General features: G+C 43.1%; 1 protein-coding gene across 2 annotated transcripts in view; it reads left to right on the top strand.

Annotated features, from left to right (window-relative positions):
- ATP8B1 (ATPase phospholipid transporting 8B1) overlaps positions 1-18,788 on the top strand; it is a 102,301-nt gene that overhangs the window by 54,086 nt on the left and 29,427 nt on the right. For both annotated transcript variants that reach the window (XM_031441843.2, XM_064480365.1), the window contains exons 3-12: positions 7,409-7,506; positions 8,783-8,896; positions 10,913-11,011; positions 11,126-11,187; positions 14,104-14,176; positions 14,290-14,360; positions 16,025-16,107; positions 16,228-16,386; positions 16,554-16,642; positions 17,825-18,015. In XM_031441843.2, the coding sequence (XP_031297703.1) occupies positions 7,409-7,506; positions 8,783-8,896; positions 10,913-11,011; positions 11,126-11,187; positions 14,104-14,176; positions 14,290-14,360; positions 16,025-16,107; positions 16,228-16,386; positions 16,554-16,642; positions 17,825-18,015 (1,039 nt within the window). The remainder of the gene's footprint in view (positions 1-7,408; positions 7,507-8,782; positions 8,897-10,912; positions 11,012-11,125; positions 11,188-14,103; positions 14,177-14,289; positions 14,361-16,024; positions 16,108-16,227; positions 16,387-16,553; positions 16,643-17,824; positions 18,016-18,788) is intronic.

Raw genomic sequence — 18,788 nt, 5'->3', positions numbered from 1 at the left:
CAGGATGAAAGGAAGGGAGCAGATCACGGCATATGTTAAGGATGTGACATTCACAATTCCTATCAGAGGTGAGGGCCAGGGGAAAAGGGGGCCTGAGGAGTGATTTCTGGCATAGGCCCCCCAGTGTATGTTCTAGTTATCTATGGCTGTGTAAAAAAGACATACTCTCATCTTACTGGCATAAAATGACCATTTCATGGTGTTCACAGATTCTGTGTGTTAGGGATCAGAAAGGATACAGCGGAGATGGCTTGTTTCTGCTCTGGACCTTTAGCTACAAAGATGAACAACTGAGGTGACTTGAAGCACTAGGGCCTGGAAGCATCTGGAAGTTCTTCTGTGTCTGGTACCTGAGCTGGGTAACTGAAAGGCTCACCTGGGTCTTCTAACGGGAGCACCTGTGTGTGGCTGGGCTTCTCCTGGCATGATGCTGGCCTGCAAGGGGAGTGTCCTAAAGGGACTATCTGGAGAACTAGTGGCCCAAGAGATCAAAGCAGAAGCCGATCACAAAATTCACACAGCATCATTTGTGCCACCTTGTCTTGGTTACAAAAGAGTCATGAGGCCAGCCTAGAGTCAAGGGGAAGGAAATTAGACACCTCTTCTTGATAGGGGAGTAATAAGGAAGGTCACATTGCAGGATGGGAGATACTGTTGCAGTGGCCTTTGGAAGGTGCTTTCTGCCCCAGTGGATAACAGCTGTTTTGGGGATAAGCAATGGTTGGGGGAGCCCCTTGCAGGTCAGAAAGAGGGTTGTTTTGAACTTGACCAGTTTGGGATATTTGTGGGAATTCTACTTGTGTTGCTGGCTAGCTGGAGGTGAGAAATAAAGGATGAAGTCGTAAGAAATGACCAAGAGTGATGCAGCATTGTCCCTGGGAAGTGTCAGAATTTTAAATTAAGCAGAAGGTCAGAGCGCTGAGCTTTAGTTCCCAGCCTGCAGTAGGCATATTCTTAGGGAGAGAGGAGTTCAGTTTCAGGAGAGCAGGCTGTCCAGTGAGTGCCTGCCCCCCCCCCCTCCGTTAAGCACACAGGCACCCCCTCCCACAGCATCTGGACTCCAGGGCACACACTCGCCCCATTTGCGTGCCTTCTTGTGCTTATGAAGTTAGCAAAGACGTGTGCCTAGTGTCCGTGAAGTTGAATAATTCTGATTCTACAACTTTGAAATTGGTGATGATTCAGACAGAGGCTTCAAGGTCGTTTATCTCTTTTTTGTTGTTGTTGTTGAAAGCCAAATAATACTGGGCACAGGATTGTGTGGGCAGTGCTAAACCACAAGCAGAGCCACTTCTAGGTGCCTCTGAAGCACGTGTCTGTGAACAGCTGGCAAGCGAGGCACATACATCTCTCTGTCCATGAAAACCCCGTCCCCAAAGACCTTTCTTTTTAGTGGGGTTGGGTGGCTCTCTGTGCTTGAAAATATAGAACTGCATTTGTTTGAAAGACTCCTCCAACTCAGAATTTTATTCAAAATTCTGTTCAGGGGTGAAATGATCATTGGTTGACAGTATTTAAGGGGGAATGTTTAGTCATTACGGTTTAAAGACATCATCGCATGAGCCCCAGGACATAGAGAAGGAGCATCTCTCTTGGCATGAATTCAGACTGGATGTGGCATCAACAAAACAAGGGCAGCTGTACCCCTGGCGAAAGGGTATCTGAAGATAAAATACAGAATTAAGGGTGCTGATTTTTAGAGCATCTCCGAATTTTTACTTGGAATCAAAAAAACAGATTAGGCTAGCCCATTAAAATATGTAAATCCTAGGAAATCCATGAAACATGCTGAGGAGCTATGTTTTCCACTTAATTAGATGCACTTTGAATTTTTGACACGTACCCCATGTGGAGATTCTACTCTGGCTATTTATTTTCTTCCTCTAATCAGCCATAAACTTCCCTCCAGCACGGCAGCCTTAAGGACGCCAGTAACTGGTGGCTCATAAAGTAGAGGGTGTGGGGGGTGTTCCTGGCTGAGTGATTTGTTCCTGGCGGAGCAGGTGGTAAGACTGCATCTCATTCTATAGAACTTGCTTTTGAGTAATGTCATTTATGGCCAAACCGTGAGTGAGAAGCTCTTGTTCATGGAGACCCAACTCACCTGTTGTTTTCCTGGTGCCGATTTGGAACCTGAGTCTCTAAAGTCGGCTTTTAATGATAGAAATCACCTTGGGAAGACACTCACTGAGGGGTTTCAGTCCTGCTGGTGCATCAGAATCACACAGGGAGCTTTTAAAACTCCATAGGTGCCTGAACCTAGCCTCTGGAGACACCAATAGAGGAGGTCTTGAGTAAGGCAAGGGGAGAGTTCCACCAGGTTTGACCTCACATTTTAAAAGAGTCCATCTCCTGCCCTAGTGCACCTCTTTGTTGAGCTAGGTCTACCAGTTAGCCTCACCGGGATGCTGATTAAATGCAGAACCTTGGGCTTGTCTCAGACCAGCCAATCAGAATCTTTTAACAAGACCCCAGGTGGTTACTATACACATTCAAGTTTGGAAAGCACCAAGAGAATAAAGACTCTCAATGAGGGAGAGGACCATTTGTTTAAAAAGACAGTTAAAAGCCTAAAGTCCTGCCTTGCTAAAACCCTATGGTCTGTTGCTTCAATGACAAGATATATTGTTGGATTGGTTCCCTGTGTGATTATGATGCAATACTGTGTTAGTTTTAGGTGTACAGCAAAATGATTCAGTTTTACACATATATGTTCTTTTTCAGATTCTTTTCTATTATAGGTTATTATAAAATATTGAATACAGTTCCATGTGCTATACAGTAGGTCCTTGTTGTTTATCTATTTTATATATAGTAGTGTGTATCTGTTAATCTCAAACTCCTAATTTATCCCTCTTCCCCTTTCCCCTTTGGTAACCATAGTTTGTTTTCTATGTCTGTGAATCTATTTCTGGCTTATAAATAAGTTCATTTGTATCTTTTTTTAGATTCCACATATAAGTGATATCATATATTTGTTTTTCTATGACTTAATGTGATCATCTCTAGGTCCATACATGTTGCTGCAGATAGCATTATTTCATTCTTTTTTATGGCTGAGTATACACACACACACTCATCTATATACACCACATCTTTATCCATTCATCTGTCAATGGGCATTTAGGTTGCTTCCATGCCTTGGCTGTTGTGAATAGTGCTGTTGTGAACATTGGAATACATGCATATTTTTGAATTAGAGTTTTCTCCAGATACATGCCCAGGAGTGGGATTGCTGGATCATATGGCAGCTCTATTCTTAGTTTTTTTAAGGAACCTCCATACTGTTTTGCATAGTGGCTGCACCAGTTTACAGAGAATTGGAATTTCTTAGCAAGTTCTTAGGTGATGCTGCAGGTCTGGAAACCTTACTTTGAGAACCACTGCTACAAATAATATCATTCGTACATCTGACCTGTATTTTCTCCGTCTGTATTTCCTGGAGACTATGAGCGCACACAGAGGTTGAGCCTAATCTAGGAAGACCAGAATCCAGGGCGCAAGGAGGAGGAACTTTCCTCACTTGGCTGGGCAGGGTTGATTTCATGATTTGTTAAATCTCACCTTCTGTTCTCCCCCTTGTTGTCTGATGATGGTTCTGGGCCCAGGTTAGAATAGAAGGACCCAGCACATCCACAGCTCAGTGACCCATAGGTATTTGTGACCCAGGAGAGGCAGAGCCTCTCCTGGCAGCAGGGCTGGGAGTAGACAAGACGCACTTTTCTTAATACCAGCGTCCTACCACCTCCAGTTTGGCTCCCACTGGGTCACGTAGAACCAGAGCCCCAGGAGAACGTGGCTTGGCTCCCTGTTGGATCATTGCTTCTCTCATTCACCTGTGCTGAGTTCTTGTCATTGTCAGTATCCTGGGCTAGTTCCTGTCTGTTACCTTTTCTTCTTGGTTTACTCTTGCCTCCTTTTTTATCTGCTTCTTTTCCTATATTTTAAAGTACTGAAAAGTGCACAGAACACAAAGACATAGTTTAACAGATAATTATTAAGTGAGCACATATGTAAGTACCACCATACAGGTCCAGCCCCAACTCGAGTCCATCCTACCCACCCTCTCTCCCTTCCTCCCTCTTCCATCCTTGTTTTTATTGTAATAACTCTTTTGATTTTCTTTATAGCTTTGCCCCCTAAGTATACATCCCCAAACAGTGTAGTTTAGTTTTGCATGTTTTCAAACTGTCTGTGTGCATGGTATGACTTGGCGTGACTTGGAATAGGATTCAGTGTGTTTTTGTGTGTGTCTGACTCTACTCAAAGATATTTTTAAGATCTACTCATTGTTGAAAGTAGATGTGGTTTTTTTCCCCCGGCTGCACAGATTTCCATCTTTTCCTGTATTTTCCTCTTTGTTTATTCCCACACACCCTCCCACTGTCCCTAGAGTAATGTTCTTTAAAATATTTAACATAATGGTATAATGATGTAAAAAAATCAAGCAACTTACGTATTTGATTTATATGTAAGCCTATAGAGGGAAGGAATTGAATTGCAAATGTGTTTTTCCCATAGGTAATACATGCGAATATAGTTAATGATAAAGGGACAGAATGAAAATGAAGTGTCCCTCCCTTCCTCTTCTGCCTCTCAGCCGTGCAGTTTCCTTTCCCAGAAAGAAACTGGTGTTACAGTTTCTTATATGTCCTTCCAGAGATATACACAGACTTGTATGTGCAAAGAATACTTACAAACATGAGCCTTTATATACCCAGAGATGCACATACAAATAAACACACCTGTGCAAGTGTGTGTGCACGGATGCCTTCCTGTTCTGCATTCATTCTGAGCGTCATGTGGTTGATGGCTTTTCTCACTTAGTATAATTTGAAGATCTTCCCTATCAGTACATGTAAGGCTACCTCCTTTTTTGTAGAGTTCATAGACTTTCACTGTGTGGATGTTTAACCAGCTGTTCCTGGTGGCATTTGGGTTGTTCTCGATCTTTCTGAATAGCTCTGAGATATGCTATTTCTCAATAGCCCTGAGGTATGTTACTTCTCCGTCCATGAGCATATACAGGCTCGCTCAGCACGTGTGTTTGTGTTAGTTGAATAGATTATGGCCAAATTGATCTCCACAGAGACCACCTAAGAGGGCCTGTTTCTTTTGCCATTATAGGATAAAAACTGGTACTTCTTTTTGGATGAACTTGAGTATCTTTTCACATATTTAAAAGCCATTGAATTTCCTTTCTTATGAACGATCTGTTTGTCCTTTGTCATTTCTCTCTTGGGTTGTTTGGTTTTTTTTTTTTCCCTTTTGGATGCTAAACTTTTGATCTTTTACCTCTGCTGGTTTGCTGCAACTTGTACCAACCAATGCAGCTTTTTGGTTGCAGTTGTGTCTATAATCAAGAGTTCACTCCTCTTAAAAAAAAAAAAAACCTAATTACCTCCCCTACAAAAATTTTTTTTAAGAAAGCATACATTTGGGAGGGTGTAGCTCAAGTGGTAGAGCACATGTTTAGCATGCACAGGGTCCTGGGTTCAATCCCCAGTACCTCCTCTAAAAATAAATAAGTAACCCCTCTCCAAATAAAACCACAAAAATCCCACAAAAAATACAAATATGATTTTTCTTACAGTAATTTTAATTTTTATAATTATAACATAAGATTGATAACTTCCTAATTCTTTACTTGTAACTGTTCTTTAATATATTCCCATCCCTCAAACCAGCATCTCACTAGTTGATTCCCCTTCTTTACCAGTTTGTAGCCAAGGGAGGAGCTCATCAAAACCGGGTCCACCCACTCGCACATGTGTCACACAAGGGAAGTCCACCCCCCGTGCATGTTCGAACACACAAGTCAGTTTGGCCCCTTATGCCAAAAAGGTGCTTCCTGAATTTTTCCCCGTAAGTTATAACATCCCTGTCTTGAGCTTTCACAGCGGTGACGGCTTATGCCTTCCTGTTCAGAGAGGAAACAGCCTGATATTGGGTAACAGTGGAAAGGTTGACTCTGTACTCATTAAGTGACCCTCCCAAGTCTGCTCACCAAGAAGGTGGTTCTCATGGTGGTTTGTAACATAAATCACAAAAGAAGGCGCAATCAGTACAGCAGGGAAGGAGAGGATGGACGTGGAGGTCAGACTGCCAGACTTTAAATTCTGATTCTCCCCCTGAATCCTTTCTGTGCTTCCATTTCCTCAGCTACAAAGCTGAGATGTTTACTGCTTGGCATGATGCCTGGTACCTAGTACGCACTGAACAAATGTTTGCTTTAGAGCTATACATCACGGGACAGTAGAAGTCCGGAGTACATGGGCACAGGCAGAACAGGTGGGTGGAAATTTCTTTTCCTGCAACTGTAGCCTGACTGCTAGGTTAGTCATCTCTAGGTTGGAAGATCCCTTTGCCCGAAATTTCCATTTGATGACTGGGCTCCACCATTGAGATAGAAAGGAATAAGGCCAGAGATAAATGGTATCTCACTGATTGTGAACTTCACCTTCCTGTTCATTCAGAAGGTCGGCAAGTATGTCCTTGGAGGTTACTTCCAGCATGTCAGAGGAGGTTTTCTGAGACGTCTATTGGGTGAGAATTGTTCCCCCTACCAACAGAGAAGCTGTGGACTTCTTGAAGTTTCCTGGAACTTAGACATGGTGATTGAGTGGTGGACGTGACATTCAGTACACAGAATGAACTTAGAAACACGACAGATACTGGCCATCAGGCTAAAGCAGTGCACGACACTGATCCACGGTCAGGATTCAAAAGTGTTGAATTAGTCAGTGATGGCCTTTTTCTTTGATTTATTCATTCACTCAGTATTTAATGGGGTATAAATTTCACAAACCAAATCATTTGAAGAAATCATTTAACTTAATTTAACTGTGACTTTCTGGAGCTTTGGGGCTTTTGTTCGGGCTTACATGAGGATTATGCCTTTAGAATCCTAACGTTCTGTGAATAGTTGGTCAAGTTACACTTTCATTAGTTTGTTGGGGCCGCCTTAACAAAGTACGGGCAACCCGGGTGGCTTAAATGGCAGAAATTTCTTATCTCACAATTCTGGAGGCTAGAAGTCTGAGATCAAAGTGTGGCGGTGTGGTTCCTTCTGAGGGCTGTGGTGGCAGGATCTGTTTCAGGGCTCTCCCCTTGGCTTGTGGGGGGCCATCTTTTCTGGGTGACTTCACGCTGTCTCCCCTCTTTGGGTCTTTCTCTGTCCCACTTTATCTTTTTTATAAGGACAACAGTCATGTTGGATTAGGGTCCACTCTAATGTCCCTACTTTAACTCAGTTACATCTGCAGTGACTATTTCCAAATAAGGTCATATTTTGTGGTGTGGGTGAGGGCTAAAAGTTCAACATGTGCATCTAGGAAGGGTACAGCTCAGCCCATGGAAATATGCTGATTTTCCACTTGATGGACTTTTTTCTCTTTCTTTTTTAAAGATTGTACGTGGCAAGTCAAAGCAAATGATCGAAGCTTCCACGAGCAACCTCATTTTATGAACACAAAGTTCTTTTGTATTAAGGAGAGCAAATACGCGGTAAGTTGATTTTAACTTCCTAAAATTGACTTTATTAAAAGCCAACTTTTCCCAATAGCTGCCATGCTTACTAACTTTGAGGGACACCTGCCCTCCAGGTAACCCTGGCCTGGGGCCATTGAGAATCATCATTCTTTCTCTGGAGTATCATTTTTATTCATCACATTAAGATTAACTACCCTAAGGATGTGTGTGGGGAAGAGGGGTGGCTTGAAATAAAACAAAACAAAATCATGTAGATTGAAATGTTCCCTCTGTATGTACAAAGCTTTCTTAAAATATTTTATGAAAGAATATATAATAGTATCATAGAAGCCTTGTTTTTGACAGTAGTAAAAATTTGAAAGGAATCTTAGTAACGTATCTCCCCCTCCTCTGCCTGTGATGGATTTAGAGACTCTGAAGGTATTTTCACCTGAAAAACGCTCATTACCATTTAAATATGACAAAGGGCACTGGTTGAGTCTGGGCTGAATGTTGCCTGCTAGTTCCCTAGGACTGTTCTGACAAAGCAGCACACAGTGGGTGGTTTAAGGCAACAGAAATTTATTCCCTTACAATTCAGGGGGCCAAAAGTCTAAAATCAAGGTGTCAGCAAGGCTGGTTCCTTCTGGAAGACCTGAGGGAGAGTCTGTTCCAAACTTCTCCTGTGGCTTCTGGTGGTTGCTGACAATCCTTGGTGCTCCTAGACGCGTCACTCTGAGCTCCGCCTCTGTCTTCACACAGCCTCCCTGTGTGTTTCTGTGTCTGTGCTCGGTTTCCTCTACTGGGGATGGCAGTTGCTAGGTTGGAGCCCACCTTAATCCAGTATGACGCCACTGTAACTTGATTACATCTGCAAAGACCGTACTTCTAATTATTTCCAAGTATCTGCAAAGACCGTATTTCCAAGTAAGATGAACTTCACAGGGATCAGCGTCAGGACTTGAGTATAATTTGGGGGAGCCCCAAGCCAATATGTTTTACTTTTTCTTATCCAGTAACCTCCATCCCTCTTAAGTAAAAGAATGTTTCTTTTCCAGCTTTGCCACCCATGTTGCCATCTCCCGTTTTCTCCCCATCTCTGCCCCATTTTCGAAGAGGCTTTAAGGGGTCAAGGAACCCAACAGCTGGGTGCATTGGGTCACAGATTTGCCTTCGAGACCTTGGAGGCAAATTAGGTCCCTGTGTCCCTGTAGGCCACAGGACTCAGTGATTTTTGCAGGTGTATTTACATTGTGATGCTCTGATAAGTGTGTGGCATCGTTTAGAATGACTTTCTTATTTTTTCCAACAGAATAATGCAATTAAAACATACAAATATAATGTGTTTACCTTTCTACCACTGAATTTGCTTGAGCAGTTTAAGAGAGCGGCCAATTTATATTTCCTGATCCTTCTTATCTTACAGGTAATACCCTTTGATACCTTAAATCTGTTTGGAATTGTGGTGACTTGATAACGTTTAGATTGTTATTATTTAAGTTGCATATAAATTGTGAATCATCTTGAAAGTTTCTGATACTGACATCTGGGTTCTGCACGTAAGGGATCATGCCTTATGGACAGAACCGGCTCGAAAGTGTTAAAATGAGCAGGAAACAGGAGCAAATGGGAATGTGATTTTAATTCTGTATTTTAAAAAATTCAGTTTCATGCTGATGTCACTGTTAAAACTGGTTTCCCTGGAGTGAGTGCAGTAAAAATCTTCACTTTGTTATAAAAAAAAGTATACCTTAAAATTAAATCTACTTTTTAATGCTTGGCCTTTATTGTTTTATTGACCTGCCAAAATATCATTACTTTTTATTAATATTTTGGTCATCGTCAAATTATTTTTGTGAACTGGTTTTATACTGGAAAGGCTTGGATTTTTTTCCTCAGGTTTTTTTTTTTTCCTCCTTAATGGTAGCAAGGAATTCACTTACTTGGGGGCATTAATTTTATCTGTCTAGGAACTAATGTTACGGTCAAGGGAACTCGACCCCCTCCAGTTACCACTCAGCGTATCAACCTTCAGCAGCTGGTGTGCAGGTTCCAAAGGGTACCACGTCCACTCGCTTTGATCAGTTCTTTATATCAAGTGTTGGATTTGCAGAGCAGTCTCACCGGCTGGGATTCACCCCCGACAGTTTTATGAAAATTGCAGCATGTGTGTCTGGTGGGGATGGAGGGTGCACGGATTAGAGAGGAGAGAAGGCATGAGAGGGAGAAATGGACCCTCAGTTCAGTAGAATATAAGACCTGCTGACTTGATTGGAAAGGGTGGTCTCCTTATGAAGGGGGACCTTTGAGACAGGCTTGTGTCGAGACAAACAGCACCAATTTTAAGGTGCTGCTGTGTGGTGAGCGGGCTGCTTGTCCCTTACTTCCTTCCAGCAGGGAAAAGGGAGTCCCACATATGGGCGATAATGCGGAAAATGGCCTTCCTCTCTTCCAACTGTCCCCCGGTTGATGGGAGGTCCCCCTCTCCCACGGTTCTGAAAGTCTAGCCATCCAAATTAGGGTACCGGGAATAGCCTGAGACAGCTCTTTCTCTGCACTGTTACTTAATTCTTGCACTCTGCGAGGTAAGTACTATCATAACTTCCATTTTGCCAAGAAGAACTGAGGCCTGGGAAGGCAGAGGAACTTGCTCCAAGTCCCGTAGCCCTAAGTGATAGAGCTGGTAGGACTTGGACCTGGAGTTTGATTCCAAAGCTTGTCATTTTTGCCACTGATGGCCCAGTGATCAATAGGATGGTTGTAAGAGGTCTTTACTAAACTGGCTTCCCAATCTTTTATTCCAACTTGACAACCACCTTGATGGATGCAGGGCTTCCTACAGGGCCAGCCTCTTTCTTGGCTAGACCAACACCGATAACCATGAAGGAAGCCCTTTCTTCTTGTGCCCCCCCAAAGATGCCCCACCCAAACACTAGCTTCCTAAGGCAGCCACTACTTACTGCCATCTTTGCCTCCATCATGGGACCCTCAGACCACTGGCTGAGCAACCAGCAGTGTAGAGCTTGCTGTATGCATGGTCTAAAAATTAAAGGACTACTTCCCACGCGTCTGCACCCAACACTGTCCCCCACCCCTGTTAATTATGACTTTCACAAAACATTTAGAGTAGTTTTCTTTTAGGTATCATGCTACAAAGCCTCCTTGGTGTCCAGTTAAGGTCAAAATGAGGTGATTTCAGGAGCCACTGTCCTCTGAGTTCTGTTCCAGGAGGCCAGAAGCGAGAGAGGGATGGAGAGAGGGATGGAGAGGCCCAAGAAAGGTTAGCTGGATGCTTTGTTCCCTTCTCCTGTCCTCTCTGCCGGATGCAGACTTGGGTGATGATGGAGATTAGACTTAAAAATCAGCAAGTTTAGAAACAGCAGTTGCCTGGAGATTAGTTGTGCCTTCATGGGTGCACATGACACCCTTTTATCTCTTTCAGACAATCCCTCAAATCTCGACCCTGGCGTGGTACACCACCCTGGTGCCCTTTCTCGTGGTGCTGGGCGTCACGGCCATCAAAGACCTCGTGGACGATGTGGTAAGGATTTCTTGTGCAGTTTCCTCCTCTCCACTGCAAGTGTATTTTCAAATGGCATTAATACTTGACATTTTGAGATGATTAAGATAAACCTTTCCCACCCCTCCTCTAAAGGCTCGCCATAAAATGGACAAAGAAATCAACAATAGAACGTGTGAAGTCATTAAGGATGGCAGGTACCGTGCCTTTGTTCAATGTGGGGCTGTAATTACGGTATCTCATCTCCCCAGCCTTATGCTGTCCAGGGCTTTGCCCAGATTCCCTGACACCCTGCCCGATTGCCCAGCTATCGTGCTTGCTTCCTTCGCTGTGCTTTTAGAGTGTTTTGCTTTCGCCTTTCTTACTACGATCTGAATTTTATTCGAATTATTTATGTTGAAGTCTCATCTTCTGTCCAGAACTATTAAGCTTCTCGGGGAGACTGTCCTGGTGGTGTTTGTTTTTGTGTCCACCAGCGCATCTAACACACAGAAGGTGCTCAATAAATGTTTGTTGAAGTAACGTAGTCAGTGGTGACCCGTGTGCCGGTTCAGGGACCAGGAATGCGTTGCTTTTTGAGCAGGAGCCTCGAGGCAGAGCTACAAATTCACATGCTAAAAGTGATGACTAAGGCCCAATTCAGAGACTTTTTATGTGTCAACACTGAGGAAAATAACCCAATTTACAGCCACGCTTCAACTGTGTCTCATTTGAATATAGGCTATTTCAATCTATAAATATGTTTAGATGCTTTTTTTTCCCATTACAAATAAATGGATTCTGTTCCAAAGGTTACCTTCCAGGTCACTTGGAATCCCTCTCTTGGAGGGTGGTGAGATTCGTGTAGCCCACAGCCTGGCTAATTGCACTGGGAAAGAGTAGCCTGGGTAGCCTTGAATTGGGGTTAGGAGTGCTTATCCGGCAGGGCTGTGGCCCCAGCAGCCTGCGCAGTCGGGTCAGGCCTTTGTGGGTGGGGACTTGGGCATCCGTGGTGCAGAGCGACAGGGGCGTCCCAAGGGGAAATTGAACATCACAGTGGAAGAAGCCAATGGAATTGCCTCTAATACCCCCAGGAGCTGTGGCAAGAAGATGCTTAATTGATTTGTAACTTGAGACCCACACGCAAATTGCTAATTTGTCATCTTAGAAATACTGAGTAAGCCAGAAAGAGAAAGAAAAATACCATATGATATCACTCATGTGTGGACTCTTAAAAACAAAACAAAACAAAACACAAAAAGAAAAGAAAAAAAGAAAACATTAATGAACTTACCTACAAAACAGAAACAGGCTCACAGACATAGTAAACTTACGGTTACCGGGGGGAAAGGGGGTGGGAAGGAATAAATTGGGAGTTGGAGATTTACAAATACTAACTTCTATATATAAAATAGATTAAAAAAAATTATTCTGTATAGCACAGGGAACTATATTCAACATCTTGTACTAACCTATGATGAAAAGGCACATATGTATGTGTATGTATGACTGAAACATTATGCTGCACACCAGAAATTGACACATTGTAACTGACTATACTTCAATAAGAAATTTTTTTTTTAAATTGAAAAAAAGAAATACTGAAATGTAAACTACCATCCCTTTTAGGGAAGGATAAGCCAAGTTAAAAAAAAAATCCAGAGATTAAAAACCGTGTATTAAATTCTTGTAAAATTGGGGAAACTGGGGTATAAACATACATTTGAAATATACTTTAAGTCTCCAGGTCTGTTTTGTCCATAAATTAATGGGAGGACAAGCATAGTAATTGGATTTCTGCCTCCAAAATGTTGTTGGTTGTGGTAGGTTCCTAGTATCTGTTAGCATTATTTTTTCTTTATGTGAAAAGCTTTAAAGCAGGCTACAGGCAGACCTCTTTTTATTGCCTTTCACTTTATTGAGCTTCAGAGATACTGCATTTTTTATAAATTGAGGTTTGTGGCACCCTGTGTCAATCAAGGTGCCATGTTTTCAACAGCATTGGCTCATTTCATGTCTCTCTGTCACACGTTGGTAATTCTTGAAATATTTCAAACTTCATCATATTATTTTTTTGTTAGGGTGATCTGTGATCAGTGATCTTTGATATTATTGTTGTGAAAAGAATCACAACTCACTGAAGGTTAGATGACGGTTAGCGTTTTTTAACAATTAAGTATTTTTAAGTAAGGCGTGGACATTGTTTTTTAGACATGATGCTGTTGCACACTTGACAGGCTACAGTACAGTGTAAACATAACTTTAAATATGCACGAGGAAACTAAATATCTCGTGTGACTCGCTTTATTGCAATATTTGCTTTATTGCGGTGGTCTGAAAGCCAGCCTGCATTATCTCCTCGCTCTGCCTATCCTGTATCTTAAAACTTTAAAAAATGTTGTTTTTGAGACATTTAAATGGATGTTTCCTATGGAATTTATTACCAAAGGAAGAGGTCTTTTTATTTTATCAACATCCTTATGAAATTAACTACAAAGGTGATACACACTTGTTGAAAAGATACATTAAACAAGAGAGAGGAGGCAGGCTCTAACGCTCCATGAAGGCTCCAGGTCACCTGGATGGGAGCCAGTAAAACCTCCCTGTCCTGGGACCAGCAGCGAGCAGGTGCTGGTTAACTGAGGAAAGGAAGGAGGAGGGCTGGGAGCCCAGGGCAGGAGCAGAAACCAAGGGGTGGCACGTGCCTCCTTCCCACACATTGAAGGAGCCGCCATTAATCCTTGACTGACGTAGACTGGGAAGGACACCTCTAGTCACCACCGCCATTGTCACTGCGTCCAGAGGAGAACGCGATCCTATGACCCCTTAACTGTCAAATGGCTGAACTTTTGGCAAACCTTTTCCCCGTGGTTTACATGTTTTCTCAGAATCTGTGGCTTCCAGGCAGAATAATTTCAAAGCCCTCGCCAGTAACTTAAAAAAAATATATATTATTATTATTATTTTGGTTGGGGGAGGTAGTTAGGTTTATTTATTTATTTTTAGAGGAGGTACTGGGGATTGAACCCAGAACGTCATGTATACTAAGCATGCCCTCTACCACTTGAGCTATACCCACCCCTCACCAGTAACTTTTAAAAAGCCACTAAACTATCATTCTTTTTAATACTCAGATTCAAAATTGCCAAGTGGAAAGAGATTCAAGTTGGAGATGTCATTCGTCTGAAAAAAAATGACTTCGTTCCAGTAAGTGGACAAGCTCTGGTGTCTCATTCCTTGTCCTCCCATCTGACCTGGCGCTTGGCTTTGCCTGAGTCGGGAGGGGTCTCCGTGTCATTGGTGTGTTTTGTTTCAAACAGGCCGACATCCTGCTGCTGTCCAGCTCTGAACCCAACAGCCTCTGCTACGTGGAAACGGCTGAACTGGATGGGTAAGTGAGTCTTAGGTGGGCCCGTTTGAAAGCTGACCTCTGAAGGCACATTCCTTACATTGAAGGCTGTGCTCTTTGGATGAGAAGCCCTGAGGTCTGGCTTTGCCTCTCCCCCCTCTGTTGGCCTCTCTTTGTCTTGGTTTTATTCCCTAGTTAGTTCCTGCTAGGACCAACAACAAGACAATAATGGTCTTACTCCCTAGTAGACAAACCTCTCTTTGTCTCATTTCATCTCCCTATTTGAAAGGGCCAAACCTGTCTTTCCCCACCTTTCAGGGAAGGTAAAAGGGTTAATGGCAGAATCTATCCGTGGGCCCTTTGTAAACTGCTGAGCAGTGACCAGACACAGCCTGATGGCTATTAATATAATCTATCTCAGAAAGAAAGGTCAGATTTGTAAAATGTTTGCCAATGGACAATTTTGTTGGTTTCAGTTATTATGCTACCACTTGAAAGAGGATTAAGTTCAGCTTTTGATCATTTTGACCAGTTTTCAGTACATTTATGGAGCGCCTGTTAGGTTGCATTAGCTTTACACGATAGCTCATTTAATCTTCTCAGCATCCCTGTGAGACGAGTGTTCTTATTACCTCGACGTTACCCAAGAGGAAACTGAGGCACTAGGCGGTGAGGTCGCCTGCCCAAGGTCACACAGTGAGTGGCAGAGCTGGGGCACTGCTGCCCTGTGCTCGCTCTCGGGACTGGTGCCCGCATGTACTTCCCATCCTGGCGTAAACCCCTTTCCTCACACCCTAGATGTGCATAAGCTTCTTTATGGAGAGAGATGAGATCGTCTGAGAAAAAACGAGAGCTTTCTCTGCTCTGTAAATCAGTTGATTGTTCAGTCGTAACTAGAAAACAGCAGTCACTCCCATGAGTGAGAGATTCTAAAGCTTCATGAAGATATAAAATCCTCGCATGCCCTGTCAGAGCAAACGGAATGGAAAGTCAAGAACTGCCCATCAACTTCTTAGTACGTGGAAATGCCCCGTCAGCATTTGTGGAAGTTGTACGGTCATTCTTCGTAAGAAGACAGGCTTTCTCTCCAGCGCATGTGTGCCCAGCCTGGCCCTGCGTGTCCTCTTGGATCTGCCTCGCCTTCCAGTGTCGGGGATGGGGGGACATGCCAAGTACTGGGGCTAAGGTTACCCTCTCCTTTCCTCCTTTCTTAGAATTTTCTTTCTAACACGTAGGATCTGGTTATTAACTCTGGAAAATAATACGTTGACACTTTCTGTAACAAAGTCTTGAGTCTTGACACTTTCTGTAACAAATAAGTTTTGGAGAATTATCTCAGTGTGATTAAATATTGGAAGCTACAGTTTTAAACAGTGGTTTGACAGCCCAGGCTGCTGGTAAGAATTACGTTAGTAAGAAGGAGGAAGGGAGGTTCCTGGATGTCTCTGTCCTTCCCAGATGGCCCCACAATTACAAACAGCAAAGGGGGCCAGCACTTCCCAGGTCAGGAGTTTCTCTCTAGTTCATGGGATAACTTCATCCAAACCTGAAGTTCCAAGGTGAACAGGGAGTTTAAAAATAGCAAAAGCAAATTATTTAGCTTTCACTTCCAAGTCTGTCCAATGTTACTTTGTATAATTTTCTTTAAACTCCTTTTCAAATTCTGAAATTTGTTCGGTTCTTTTTTTCCCCCTCTCTCCTTTTAGAGAAACCAATTTAAAGTTCAAAATGGCACTGGAAATCACACACCAGTATCTCCAAAAAGAAAATTCCTTGGCAACATTTGATGGTTTGTGCTAACATGTCTTATTTTGTTTTAAATTTTAATGGCTTGATTTAGACCCTATTAATTAAAGCCAGAAACTCTTTCATATGCGTGTACTTATGTGAATCCTATCTTTTTAAAAAGGTTTTATTGAATGTGAGGAACCGAATAACCGACTAGATAAGTTTACAGGAACACTATTTTGGAGAAAGACCAGTTTTCCTTTGGATGCTGACAGAATTTTGTTACGCGGCTGTGTGATCAGAAACACCGACTTCTGCCATGGATTGGTCATTTTTGCAGGTACTTTCAGGGTCTTTTGGGAAATTGATCCAAACGCTCATTAAAGATTTAAAGGAGGAAATTGATTTTCTGTCCCTTCTTTGTTGAAACCAAAGAAAGTCGTTTTATTGACGTGCTGGTGAATTGATTTTCCCGACTGTTGATCGTATTGAAGTTTCCTTTTTTAGGCGCTGACACTAAAATGATGAAGAATAGTGGGAAAACCAGATTTAAAAGAACTAAAATTGATTACTTGATGAACTACATGGTTTACACGGTATTTATCTTCTGTTCTAGTTGATTGTGGTGCTTCTAGTTTTGTTGTGTGTTGTTCTCATGCAGTCTCATCTCTGTAGGCAGGTGGAAGAACTCTGGTGGTGGGGAGAGGAGGTTCCCTCACCTTTTCACAGAAATGTTACATTTCTAATAAGAGAATCTCTCTGGGAATGGAGATTTCGGTTGTGGGGCGCCCTGAGTGGATGACTGGAGTGACCAGTTGGGAAACCAGGGAGCTCGAAATAAGCCAGTGGCACTGGGCTTCTGAAGTCAACGTGGGGTTGATTTTAGTTGCTGTTAGTTTCTCATAATGGTTCTTTTAAAAGCAAACCTTTCTCTCCCCCAACATATGCTGTTTAAGTCCAAATATAAGGCAAGTTTAGGTATAAGGTGTGCCGGGGTCCCCAGGAACCATCCCCAGTTTCAGTGATTCTCGAGGAGGACTCACAGAATTCAGTGGGTAGTTGTCCTCACAGTTAGGACCTATTATAACTCATCACAAAGCAAGACCAGCAAAGGGAGAAGGCTAATCGAGCAAAGTTCGGGGGAAACCCGGCACGGGCTTCCAAGAGTCCTCTCCCAGTGAGGTCACACCCAGAAGACACTTCTCGGCCCCAGCGACAATTTGTGTCAGCCCGTGTGGAGTATTAGGGAAGCTCGTTAGAGACTCTGCCTGCGTCTTACTGGGGAACCATCATGTAGACACTGCCTGCCGGGCATGTACCAAAATTCCAGACTCCCCAAAGGAATGTGGGCGGGCAGCATAAGCCATACTGTTTTACACAAACAGTTAGGCACAGTGAGCCATTCTTACCGAGGAATAAGAAATAAGGAATCGGGAAACCCTTCCAAAATCTAAGTTCCCACGTGCCAGCCAGTGGCCACCCTGGCAAGCAGGACTTCTGAGGATGGCAGTCTCAGCCCTGCTATGTTAACTCATCTCCACGTAAGGGTTGGAATGTAAGACACCACCTTCTCTTCTGAAAGATAATTTTGGGAACGAAACCGCACCTTACATGTAGTGTATAGGATAAGTCAATCAATCACAAAAATCAAATAGACTTTCCAAGCATTTGTATGGAACTGTTTATAGTTTAAGTGTGTTGTTTTTACAGACTACTAAGTTACCATAAGTATGTAAAGTATTAGGTAAGAATAAACGTAACTGTTGTATGTCTTTTAGATCTTTGTTGTTCTCATCTTGCTCTCCGCGGGCCTTGCTATCGGCCATGCTTACTGGGAAGCTCAAGTCGGCAATTACTCTTGGTACCTCTACAGTGGGGAGGACGCTACTCCCTCCTACCGTGGCTTCCTGAATTTCTGGGGCTACATCATTGTTCTAAACACCCTGGTGCCCATCTCTCTCTACGTCAGGTAAGGCTGTCTTCTCTCTGACTTTTTGCTTTAAGCAAAGAACATGATACATCTTCCCAACTTAGCACCTTCATTGCTAGCAACAGTCGTTTCAGACGTCATAAGGAACAAGTAAGAAAACAGCTTTCATTTCAGAATCGAGGGTAACTGAGGGAAAGGAAATTAACGTTGGCGTGTCTGCTCTGTGCCAGGCACGGCACCTCGTATCTCAGCCACTTTATGGATAAGGCTGCCAGAGTTCAGAGATCGAACTCTACCCCTGCAGTCAGTCGCTGGGCAAGATTCCCTCTCACTGGGCTTCAAAGCCCAACCATAAGGAAGAGCTGGGTGAAGATTTAGAATGCCATGGAAAAAAAACTTAAGTTGTTTTCCTTTCCAGCAGCCTTCCTAACCTTTTATGTGTGCCTTCCTTATTACCACCTGCTACACCTAAGGCTTGTAAAACTCACTGGGCTTCCTGGAGGCTCCCTTCTGATGGGAATACCACCCTCCGTACCCACCTTCAGCCTCTCCAAATGCTCTGTTTCTCATCTCAGCCTCCACTGCAATGGAAGCATTAGGGTCGTATCTCTGACAAATGGTAATCACCTTGTTTTGTGGTATTTCTTCCTTTTTTCCTTTTTTAATATCAAAGTTCACTGTACTGGTCAGTTGAACTTTAGGCCATCAGGAGAGAAATTGTGTCTTGAAATATACCAAGGAGTCTGCTCTTAGTTCCAATAAGTAATAGCCCAGAGGCATACAGGACCACGTGCACACCTGTAATTAGAAGC

This window comes from Camelus dromedarius, chromosome 28 (genome assembly GCF_036321535.1).
Source record: "Camelus dromedarius isolate mCamDro1 chromosome 28, mCamDro1.pat, whole genome shotgun sequence".
In the NCBI taxonomy this organism is placed as follows: Eukaryota; Metazoa; Chordata; class Mammalia; order Artiodactyla; family Camelidae; genus Camelus; species Camelus dromedarius.
Note: the sequence above shows the minus strand (reverse complement) of the source record. Positions and strands in the feature narration are given on the sequence as shown.